The sequence below is a fragment of the Falco naumanni genome, chromosome W, assembly GCF_017639655.2.
Source record: "Falco naumanni isolate bFalNau1 chromosome W, bFalNau1.pat, whole genome shotgun sequence".
NCBI lineage: Eukaryota > Metazoa > Chordata > Aves > Falconiformes > Falconidae > Falco > Falco naumanni.
Window position 1 is genome coordinate 34246 of NC_054079.1, and position 12545 is coordinate 46790.

Consider the following 12545-nt stretch of genomic DNA (forward strand, 5'->3'; position numbering starts at 1 on the left):
ACTTTTGAGTACAAGTAGATAATTTAACAGTGTAAGTTAAGTCATCTTACATGGAAAAAGCAAGTAGAAGATTTTATTTTTTTTATGTACAAAGACCTCGTAATAGATTACAGCTACTATGCAGCAATTAAATTGAGATGCATTAAGGAATCCACAAAGGCCCAGGCAAGTTCCTCCATCTCCAGTATATTCATGATTTTAGTGTTCTGAAAATACTGTAAGTATCAGCACACCATATTACAAGTCTTCTCAAGTTTACACTGTTTTTCCCATGCTGCAATGAAGTACTACTGTACACTGAAGTTTCAGTACTACTGTAAGTCTTTTCTCTCTCTCACCCTGCCCTTACACCTTTTTTCATTCCCCACCTCACAGAGATATCTTAATGCTCCCCATTGGAAGTGGCAACAGTAATGCCTTCAGATTCTGTTGCTGCAGGGATTCCTGGTGCTTTCTTAACAGGGCTTGGGATGTGCTAAGAAGGGGGAACAAAAAAACCAAAACAAAACCAAACCCAAAAAAAACCCACCAAAGTATTAAATATGGTTTTCTAGTTCACAAACATTCATACTTCATGGCTAGTCCAACTCTCAAACAACATTCATACTATACTGGACAGCTTGGTCTCAAGTCATTTAAATCTATCATGCTTCATGCAAACTGATTATGTGAAAAGAGCCAGTTTGTTCTTATTATGGTGAGATTTATTTTTTAAAATCTCATGTTTTTTTTTTTTTATTTCTGGCTTCTATTACATATTTTAACAAAGTACTTGATATAACTTGTTAAACCACTTCCTCTTAACATACGTGCACATGCCAAGACAAACACATAAACTGTTCCACCATTTATATCAAACTAAGAGTGCTAAGTGTTCACCTCATTAACAAGGCCTGGGTGGACAGCTTCAACTCCTGCTTCCAGAGGTCCATCACCCATGACTAGGTGCCGTGCATAAGAATTTCTGTGGTTTTCATCCACATGCACAAAGTACCATGTTCCTTCAAAAAGATCTATTACTGAAGACTGTGGAATATAGTTGGCTGTAAGAAAAGCCATAACATACTGTTAGTTGGTTCTTGGTGAAAGTTTTATACAATACAGGCCTTTGCAGTTTGCAAGTAGTAAGACAGGAAAACCAAATATTCATTTTCATTTCAACCATACTAGACCAATGAACACAAGCTATAGAAGAAGCACTTTACAGGCTATTCAGAAGAGTTAGATATTTCCTTTATTCTACACCTTAATCACTTAAGTCATGCAAATTAAGCAGTACATATTTTGCTGTAGGACTAGGAATTATTTATATTTATGACATTCTTACCCAAATTATGCGTTTCCAGTCTAATCTTCATGTTTTCAGTAAAGACATCAGGTGCAATGCATTTTCTTGAGTCAAGTCTTGTTTTAAGATCAGAAAGACTAGCAGTTATTTTGTCCAGTGCAGAACCTACAATATACAACCATCACGTAATGTAGCACCAGCACTGAGAACTGTACACTAGCATTTCAAGTCCATTCAAAATATTTCACATTAGAGAAGCTAAAAAGTTTCAGTAATTTAAAAGTATTCTCAATTACCCAAGGAAAATGCTTAAAGCATTTAAAGAATATTATCTATTTGTCCAAAGAGACACTTAAAACATTCCCTGGAGCTGGAACATCTTCAGTTTAACACTACTGTCATTAGGCATTGTTTTGCAGATTGACTTATACTGGTGGGCATAACAAAGCATTTAGGTGAGCTGTGCAAAGGAGTTAATTAACATTGCTTCCTTTCACTCACCAGGAGTGGCATCCTGTGTAACTCTGATGGAATACAATGTAGCAACAAAACCAAAGCCATACGAGAACATACTAATTCTCTGTCCTGTGAGCTGCTCTGGGGGGTATCTGCAAATCAAGGAACAGTTATTTAAAGTGAGAATTAAGCCAATGTGCTAATTTTAAATAACTAGAAAGCTAACTTAAAGCAATTAGCCAGGTTATATCAGCTACAATACGCATTTAATGTGCTAAACGCATAAACGATAAGTTTTAGAAACAGGATTTCAAACACTGCTGTTAAATGATGATTTTCAAAGCTACCTAAGCAAAAGAAAACAAAGAAATGCCCAGGATACGATTATCTAGAAGGCAACCAATTTTCATTCTTAAGTGACCTAAAACCTGAAATGAACAATCACATCTTAGAATGCAAAGTCACAATAAAGGAAAAAGGACTCAAGAGGAATGGTTTAAGTTAAACTTAACATGATTTTGTAAAAATCTGTTATTGTTGGGTTTTCTTCCCCCCTTCAAACACACAATTTGTTTCAGTAAATACTGATTTAATTTAGCTTTACTTATTATTGCTAGGCAACTAGTGGATTGAGAGCAGCCCTGCAGAGAAGGATTTGGGGGTACTGGTAGATGAAAAACTGAATAAGCCAGCAATGTGCACTTGCAGTCCAGAAAGCCAATCACATCCTGGGCTGCATCAAAAGAATAACCACTAGCAGGTCAAGGGAGGTGATTCTCCCCCTCTACTCTGCTCTCATGAGACCCCCCACACACCTGGAGTACTGCATTCAGCTCTGGGGCCCTCAACATAACAGACATGGACCTACTCAAACTGGTCCAGAGGAGAGCCATGAAGATGATCAGAGGGCTGAAGCACCTCTCCTATAAAGACAGGCTGGGATTGTTCAGCCTGGAGAAGAGAAGGCTCCAGAGAGACCTTATAGCAGCCTTCCAGCATTTAAAGGGAAAATAGGGAGGGACTCTTTACCACTTGTCCTATCACTACACTCTGATAATGGTTTTAAACTGGAAGAGGGTAGATTTAGATTAGATACAAGGAAGAAATTCTTTACTGTGAGTGATGAGGCACTGGCACAGGTTGCCCAGAGAACTCATGTATGCCCCATCCCTGGAAGTGTTGAAGGCCAGGTTGGATGGGGTTTTGAGCAACCTGGTCTAGCAGAAGGTGTCCCTGCCCATGGCAGGGGGGTTGGAACTAGATTATCTTTAAGGTTCCTTCCAACCCAAACCATTCTATGATTATAGTGGAACAGAGAAGACATTCAGAGTCTCCTTTCCACTGGGATGTTTGAGTGTGTGTACATCTTTTTCCCAGCCTCAACATCACCTTACAAATAAGGTCCTACTTCAAAAAGCATTAAGCCTCTGTTTCAAATCAGCTTCTGACACAGAAATTTTGAATCCACTTATCACTTGACCCAGTTATATATGCAGAATATTATTTTAACTTTAATCTTTCTACTTAAGACAATTAGCAGGAAAAGGTTTGCTAGACAGTGCTTTTACAAAAGGCTTTCTGAAACAAATAACTTATGTGCTTACATATAAAAAGCTATTACTTCTTCCAATTTTATGCTTACTGGGCTAGAAGAGAGGCAAGGCAACCATAGACTGAAGGGGTATACATATTTCCGTTCTGATTGGATATGAGCAACAAAGCTTTGGTTTTCTGTTTGAAGAGCTCTGCACTGGCTTTCATAAAAGCTTTTTCCACAACTCTGTTAAAATATGTATCTTCAAGTTTTACATCCCTATTAAATAAGGTTCAGAAGCAGTTACTAAAATGGCAGCAAGGAAAAATACCTTGGGTGTTTAACAAATTAAGACTATTTTAAGACAGTCAACAGCCATTCTCACCTGAAAGCTTCCAAACCACTGAAAACACCATTTGCTGTTTCTAGGTTCTGGTCACAAAGAAAGTCATTCAGCAATAGTCTAGCCACAGATTTCTGTACCAGTTTACAGTAGGGAGAATGAAAGATCATGAATCCAAAGTCATTCAAGGTGAAATGTCTGCCTGTCCCCTCTGAAAGTGGCAGAAATGTTGTGTTACAACTTGTGTTTAGTACTCACTTCAAGTATTAAAATAAAATAGAGGGATGGCAGGATACCAGTCATAACACATCAGCATACATAAGACAACCTTAAGATTTACTGCTAGCAAGTTCATTTAACACACTGCTGCTACTTCTATTTAAAAATTAGTTTCTTACTGATCTTGTGCACCAGCTAGCAATATTTATCCTTTTTCTTCTAGAAGAAAAAGTTTTAAGCTTAAACAGAATCTCAGTATTTCTACCCAACATTTTGAAATAATAATCTGCTTCATCTATCTATTCTTCAAATCTATGCTTCCTAATGCAAGTAAAGCAATTACTAAACACATGGGGGTAAAAAAAACCCAACACAAAACCACAGTATCCTTATACAACATGTAAATATTAATCTCAATATCTTAAGAGCCTTGGTAGAGGAGGGAATGACATACTTAAGTTATTATACATTACACCAACAAAAGCCTGTAGAGACTACTGCTTGTTGACTATCAGGTACTTAAGCATACCAAAACAAATGTAAGATTTCTTTATGGGAGAGTGTGAACACTTCAGTTGTCTCAGAACACACAAAGAAAGGAACCATGTACTAGTCTTTAGATTGGATGCTAAAACTTGAAAATATATTATCTATATAGCTACACACTCCAATATTTGCCAGATCCTGCAATATCATGTGAGGCTACATACCCTTTTGCCACTGGGTGTGGATTTTGTTGCGATAGACAGCATAGCAGCAATCTAATGCACTGAGGTAGCACTGTATAGATAGTTTACCATCAACTATGGGATATTCAGAGATCATATCTGGTTTATAGAAGTCATATGCATGCTGCATGTGGGTTCCACGCAACCCTGATAGAGAGAAATTGACAAAGTTTGAAGATTACTTTATTCAGCTGCTTTGAGTCAGTTTGAACACATTGGTTAACACATGGAAAACAAGTAGTATTTGGCCTCAGTCAAGCAGGTTTTCATAGCACTTCAGACCCTTTAAGGTAATGTTTCACGTGGTTCTCAATCACCTGTTACTCAAGTACAGTAGGACTGATCATGGCAAACAAATTATTTTCATCATTTCACCTTGAAAGTAGAGTGCTGTGTTATTCAGCTCTAGTCCACTTTGTTTCCTCTTGCTTTGTGTTAACTTGGCCAAGTCTTGTTAAAGGAGGCAGCAAGAAACAACTAGAGATGCTTCTATCTGTTTTTTTCCTTGGGGATTCTCCAATAAAATCGACAAAGTACAACTTCTGACATTAGTGGAAGTTAATCCAGCCCTCCAGCAACCCACAAAAACAAGGGATGGACTTCAGAACAGATCCAGTATCTGGCTGAATAGTATTTACTTTCTCACAGGACTAACCTCTCAAAAATTAATGGAGCATTTGGACCAACTAGCATAGCAACAGCAACAGCTCCACCTATTGGCCTGGCATTTCCACTGGCATACACAGCTATGTCTCCAGCAAGTGCATAACGTCCTGTGAAAGACACAGAAATAAGTATAAAAAGTAACCAAAAATCTAGCACATTTCAATATCCATCAGCAATTTTAAAACTAGTTAATAAAGGAGATGACTCCAGAATTAAGGGGCTCTTCAATCCTGGCTGCCAAAGTTTACAGGAAAAGACCAGTAATGACTATCCATGTCATTTTTTTGCATGTAATTGAACTAGTGGCAAACACCCAGAGCATTTAAGAAAGACTTCAGAAGCATACAAGAGTTTACCCTCTGGGTTTTATATGGTTAAAAAAAACCAACACTGTAATTGCAAGGCAGACTACTCAAAGATAGAGACTAATGCAACTTTTCAAGTAAATAACCTGAATCTCAAGAACTGGACTCAATCGAGTTAATAGCATTAAAGAGAGCAACAGTGCCTCCATAGCATGCATTCGTGGTGTCAATTCCTTCTACATCCGTATTACCAGATTCTTCAAAAAGTTGCATCAGGACAGTCTTTACAGATTTTGACCTATCAATTATTGTCTCTGTTCCAACTTCTAATCTCCCGATACAATCATAGGAAAGGCTGTTCCTTTCCATGAGCTTCTGAACCACAGTCAAAAAGAGAGACTTGATATCCTCCCAGTCAGAGCAGAATCCCATCTTTGACTGGCCTAGCCCAACGGTGTATTTCCCAGCATCCACACCATCATACTTCTCCAGCTCTGTCTGGTCAACATACTGAGAAGGAAAATATATTTCCACTGCAACAATTCCCACATCTTTGGGCCAGCAGGATTCAGCATTCACTGGAAGAGACCCAGGCATCATGGTAGATCTTTAAGTAAAAAAGAAAGCCACAAAATCCAGCTGATTCATTCACATCCATTTTTAGAGACCTACTTCATACATACTTTAATTTTCTGTAGATTTGCAAATGAACTTGTAGAATACCTAAAACCTAACCTTTTCTATAAAGGGCAAGCCTTCACCTCCAGGTGACATTTTGGTCTGAACATACTGCAAACATCATAAAATGTTATAAAACTTAAAATATTAAGATGATCTTTTAAGCATAAGTACAATTTCAACCCTGGAGATGAATGCATGTAGCTTAAGCCCAAGTTATTTCACTGAAGCAAAACACATGCTTAACGTTAAGCATTTGAGAAATTAGTCTTAAGTGTTCATTATTCTATTTTTGCTTATATGCAAAATCTCAATTTTACACAACCAAGCTGGAAACACTAGGGTTTGTTTTTTTTGTGTATGTTTTGTGTTTTCTTTGTAATGTTGCTAGTTGAGACATTAAGTTTAAAATTTATACTTACCAGGAAATCTCAGCCTTAAAACAGGCCAGGACATTTCAAAATTGTTTTTAAATTAAGTGATCCAAGTTGCAAGTATAAACAAAATTAAGTGTTTTGTGTGGTGTTTTTTTGTGGTTTTGGTTGGGGTTTTTTCTTTGTTCACTTGGGTATGTTTTTTTTAAGCATACTCTGTTTTGACATTCCTGAATGCTGGAATGCCACACAACATGTCTGGCTGAGATAAACACACAGGGATTCTTCCTGCTAGACCAAGTTTTCTTGTTTTAACACTATAACTTCACCGTCACTATACTCTAGGACATAGTATATTCTATTACTTTAATCTTATCTATTACACAGGCACCATCTTCCTGTACATTTGCTTACATCCTCACAAAACACTTGTCCCTTTTGTGCCCAGCTGTACCATCACATTGACCTTACCCAGCTTCTTCCATAGAATCACCATGAGCTGTATAAAGGAATAAAGCCTTTCTATGCAGGAATGATGACTTCACACAATGTATGTTAAAACAAGCATTAAGAAAATAGAGTTGCAATCAGTAGCAGAGTCTAGCTGGAAGCCTGTAGCTAGCAGTGTTCCCCAGGGGTCACTACTGGGTCCAGTCCCAGTCAACCTATTAATCAGTGACCTGCATGAAGTCACAGAGTGCACCCTCAACAAATTTGCTGATGATACAGAACTTGAAGGAATGGTTGATGTTGAATAGCAACACAGCTTTCAGCTGTGAGACCTGGACAGGTTAGAAAGTTGGGCAGAGAGGAACCTGATGAAGGTCAACAAAGGCAAGTGAAGGGTCCTGCACCTGGGGAAGAACAACCCCATGCACCAATACAGGCTGGGGGTTGACCTGCTGGAAGGCAGCTCTGTGGAGGAGGACCTGGGAGTCCTGGTGGATAGCTAGTTGCCCAGGAGCCAGCAGTGTGCCCTTGTGGCCAAGTCGTCCAATGGGATCCTGGGGGGCATTAGGAGGAGTGTGGCCAGCAGGTCGAGGGAGGTGATCCTTCCCCTCTACTCTGCCCTGGTGAGGCCACATCTGGGGTACATCTGTGTCCAACTCTGGGCTCCCCAGTTCAAGAGAGACAGGGAACTACTGGAGAGGGTACAGGGCTATGAAGTTGATGAGGGGACTGGAGCATCTCCCTGATGAGGAAAGGCTGAGAGAGCTGGGTCTGTTTAGCCTGGAAAAGAGAAGACTGAGAGGGGATCTTATCAATGCCTACAAATATCTTCAGGGTGAATGTTGGGGTCTGCAGCGGATCTGCAGATAAGTTAGTTGACCTCAAAGACTTAGCTGTGTACCTTTAAGACAGCCACAAATTGTCAGGTATGTAAACAGGATGTGAAGAACCGGAACTTAGAACCGCAGCATATGGGCACCTACAGCAACAGCAAATAGCAAGCAAGAAGAAGGACACAAAAACCTATTAGGGTCTAACACCTGCACTGTCTAAGATATATAAATAGTTTGTATAAACAATAAAGGCCATTTTGTCCAAACCCAGCCACGCAGACATAGTGTTTCTTTTAAGTCCGCCTCAACTTGTATCACCACATTTGGTGACCCCAACGTGCCTATCTGATCCCAGTAAAGGGTATCAAAAAGACACCCTGAGACTGTGCCGATGTAGACCCCGGTAAGGGGTGTCAGGAGTGATCCTGAAACTGTGACCAGCGGGTTGCTGGGGAGGCAGAGCCTCGTGAAGCGGAGTAGTGCAGCGAGGGGCTGCAAGATCCCGGGAGAACGTGACACCGGTAAGGTGAGCCACCAGGGACAACATGGGGAGTAAGTTATCTAAAGAAGATACCATGGTGCTATCAATGTGGAAATTAGTATTAGAGAAGCGTGGAATTACTTTAGATGGGCTTCGGTTAAAAGATATGTTATTGTGGGCCAAAACAGATGGCGTGGAAATGTCCCCCGTGACTGCTCTTAGTGTGTGGACCTGGGACAATTTAGGATCAACACTGTCAGAAGCTCTGGAGAAAGGGGACAAAAAAGCGCCAGGGCTTTTGCCTACATGGGGACTGCTTAGACATGTTGTAGGGGGCTTCAAAAATCCGCAAGATGCAAATGGGGGCTTGCACAATCAGCAAAATGCAACTGGGGGCTTGCAGAGTCCGCAAGACGTGAGTGAGAGCTTAAAAACTCAGCAAAATGCGAATGAGGGTACATCGTTCAAACCTCCCCTGTATCCCCCTCCAGAATCCAGACAAGAGGATGAGGGGGTGGGGGAGGGGGAGAGTCTGTCCCTTACCAGACGCCACTCCCCAGTGCCCCGAATCCCCTAAATCTCTCCAACTGCATCGACTTATACTTGACACCGATTCCGAGGACGACAAGCAGAAACCTCGGTGGACCAATCCAAGCCCCCCTGACTCCCCCCAGCCCGCACGCCTTCCCCCACCATGCTCCGTCCCCCCCCCCGCCTGCCCCCTCAGCTCCAGCCCTGCCTGCGCAGGATGGAAATGCCGAAAACCCGGATTGGGGTCCAGCTACGCCAACGTTATCAGTCACAGGCAATGAAGAAGGTGGAGATGGTAAAAATCCAGTTTCCAGTGGTACAGTAATGACACGCGACCCTCGGCGATTTTGGCAGGCTGTAAGAGATGGGGCATTAAGAGACGGGAACTGGAATTTAGTAGAACAGATAGGCGGACCGCTCCTTGATCTTCCTACTCCTTCCACCGATGCACCGCACGCATATCCTATTGTATTGGGAGATGCGGCTGCTGGTAATCCTCACGTTCACACACCATTTGCTTGGAAAGTAGTACAGGACTTGCAAAAAACTGTTTCTCAGTACGGGGTGAATTCTCCGCCTACACTGCAGTTGCTGCGTTTGCTAACCATGGATGCTTTGACTCCTTTTGATATTTCTCAGCTGGCGCAGTTATGTTCCAACCTGTGCAACTAGCAGTTTTCCATGCCACATGGCAAACAACTGCGGAACAGCAGGTACTGCATAATTTGAATCTTCCACGATATGATCCCCAGTTTGCTCATGGGCCTGATCTGTTGATGGGTCTTGGGCAATATGCCAATCCTCAAGTTCAAGCTCAGTGGCCCACCATATTATTAGATCAGGTAAAAAATGTAGGCATGCAAGCCATATTGAAAACTGCACAATTAGCAGAGCCAAAACAGCGTTATACAGCAATTAAGCAAGGTCCAAAAGAACCATTTTTGCCATTTGTGGAAAACTTGCAACATGCTGTTGCTTCTCAAGTGTTTGACCCTCACCTGCGTGACATGCTAGTAAGGCAACTAGCCAAAGATAATGCTAATATTGATTGTCAAAAAATAATAGAGGGATTACCTGGTGAACCCAGTTTAGAAGCAATGATGTCAGCCTGTGCCAAGGTGGGCACCGTGGAACATAAACTAACAGTACTAGCTGCTATGCAAATGAAATGCTATTCTTGTGGTAAATTAGGACATCGTAAACAGGACTGCCCCTCCAAAAAACAACAAGCGCCACGACCTAAACTGTCCTCAGCGATGATTCCTTGTCTCTGCTTTGGAAAGAAAGGGCATTTTGCAAAACAATGTAATTCTCGTTACAATAAAGAAGGTTTTCTCCTACCACACCAGGGAAACGCTCACAAGAGCGCGAGGAGGCGCGCGATGACACAAGTACCTCAGGTTGTTATACCAACCGGCCAGCCTTATGTGGCCAATTATCAGGGAGGACCCAGGGATCAGCAGGGATGTATACACCAGTGAATCAGTAACCCTAACCAAGTGTTTAAGGTGAATGTCAAGAGGATGGGGCTGGGCTCTTTTCAGTGGTGCCCAGTGACAGGACAAAGGGCAACAGGCACAAACTGCAACACAGGAAGTTCCACCTGAATATGAGAAAGAACTTCTTTACTTTGAATATCTCCAGAGAAGGAGACTCCACAACCTCTCTCAGCAGCCTGTTCCACTGCTCTGTCACCCTCAAAGCGCCACAGTTGAACAGAACTCTTTTTCCTAATCCATCCTGTTGGGAAGCCTCTCAGCTCAGATGATTGTGCCATGTGCTGCAGTGTCCAGCCAGGGGCCTGCCACCCCACTCCCCCTGCCAAGCCAACCCCACAACGCTGCTAAGGGCACTGAGCACACCCTCATGCCTCAAGATCACCCACGACCCAGATGGGGAGACTGCAAGGAGCCACCAGGGTGGGGGTGTCGAGACCCACCCATCTCCCACTGGCCGCGAACCTGCGCCTAACCCTTACACGTTGCAGAATCCCATTGCCAGCTCTCAGCTGGGGGGGGGGGGGGGGGGGGGACGACGACGACGATGACACACACATGCACTTGACTGTGTGGAGGGGCCCAGAGTATTCACCTGCTGACTTCACCTTCATTCTAAAAGGGTCCCTCAAGGTGAGGACAACACTGTTGTCTTAAGCACCTTGCACAATAAACCCAGCAGCACCAGCATGAAGGCAAACCACAATAAAAACTTGAAATAAAACCCACCAGCATCCAGAATTCCTGGGTTTGACAGTCCCTGACCACAGGCTATCCCATCTTGCAGGCATCTCACCTCTATTAGCATTTCATTTTTAAAGTTTTTCAAATGTTTTTAAATTGCACCTTTTTGCACACCATGGTAGTAAGGGCAAGCAGTACCATCACTCTTTTTAAAGTAGCTGGACACACACACAAAAAAAAAAAAAAGCAGCAAGGAACACAGAATAATATCTGTCTCCAGGAAGCTGACCCTGGTGGGCAGGATTAAGGATTTTAAAGCAGCAGACTTACACTGAGAAATAGAGTGGCAGTCACTGCCTTCCTGAAGCAACAGCCATGGAAGGGAGTGCAGTGGCTTGGAGACCCCCCAGGAGCTGCTGTGGCCCCGCAAGGGTCAGTGTGCCGCGGGGATCCAAGGCACCCTCCCTCTGGGTTTAGCACCAAGTACATCCGAGTTCGCGACTCCGCTAGCAACACAAGTGGACTACTGGCAAGAAGTCCGCACCTAGGCGACAAACGCTATTAAGAAAGAAAGCAATGGCATCCCTAGGGGCAGCATCAGGCTACCTTTGTTTTCCCTGCGCAATGAGGGTGTGTGTCACGTCCACCCCACTGTCTCCGGTGTGAGCGGGCGCCTCTATCATGGCAGAGACGATTAAGGGACACACCTAGTGCCGTTACTTTCAGGCTTCTTTAGGAACACTCCGCAGGCAGGGGAAGAACCCAGAGGACCCCCACGGCACGCAAAACAGCACCCAGGGTCCTTCAACACCAGAACTACAGGGTCTTTCACGATGCATTTTGCATCGCCAGCTACACCAGGCGAGAACACCGCGGCATGCAGGGGCCGCTGCTCGATGACGCTCTGGAGAGCACCCAGCACCATTTGCAAGCTGATTTCTACCTTAAGTGACACTCAGACACTTTTTTTTTTGGGGGGGGGGGGGGGAGTCCCCTCCTCTTACTACACTGCAGACGCTACTTCAAACGCACTTGCATCCACCGAAGACACCACTACCAGCTATGCCGGCCTACACCCACACCTCACAGGCAACTCCAGCTCCATGTGGCCCCGGCCACCCACGCAGCTCTGCACACTCCTCGCCCCTGCAAGGAGAGGCATGGGACATTGCCCAGCCCAAGACCTCCAGGAACCGAGCCGCCCTCACCTATTCAAGGCGATAATTCCTAGTATTGTTCACTTCTCCATACCTTCACCCGCATGCACAGATAGAAAACATAATGTGCTGGCACGCGGCACCTTTAAATAGCCTCGCCGCCCAGGCCCTGGCCCGCGCCCTGAGCGGCAGCTCCCTTGCCAATCACAGCTGCCACCGCCCAGGTCCCGCCCGCCGTCCAGCCCCACAGCTGGCGGAGAAGGCGAGGGGAATAATAGTGTGAGAAAGTGACGAAGCGTGACCAGAGGGCGGCAAGCCAATA

General features: G+C 43.5%; 1 protein-coding gene across 1 annotated transcript; it reads right to left on the reverse strand.

Moving 5' to 3' along the window:
* Positions 1–354: 354 nt before the first annotated feature.
* On the reverse strand, positions 355–10881 carry LOC121080697 (hydroxymethylglutaryl-CoA synthase, cytoplasmic-like). Its single transcript, XM_040578836.1, is given in 10 exon segments — positions 355–475; positions 880–1043; positions 1328–1453; positions 1790–1896; positions 3387–3557; positions 3664–3832; positions 4551–4717; positions 5224–5341; positions 5686–6146; positions 10865–10881. Coding segments are annotated over 10 exon segments (1593 nt in total). The 3' UTR covers positions 355–382.
* Between the last annotated feature and the right edge of the window lie 1664 nt (positions 10882–12545).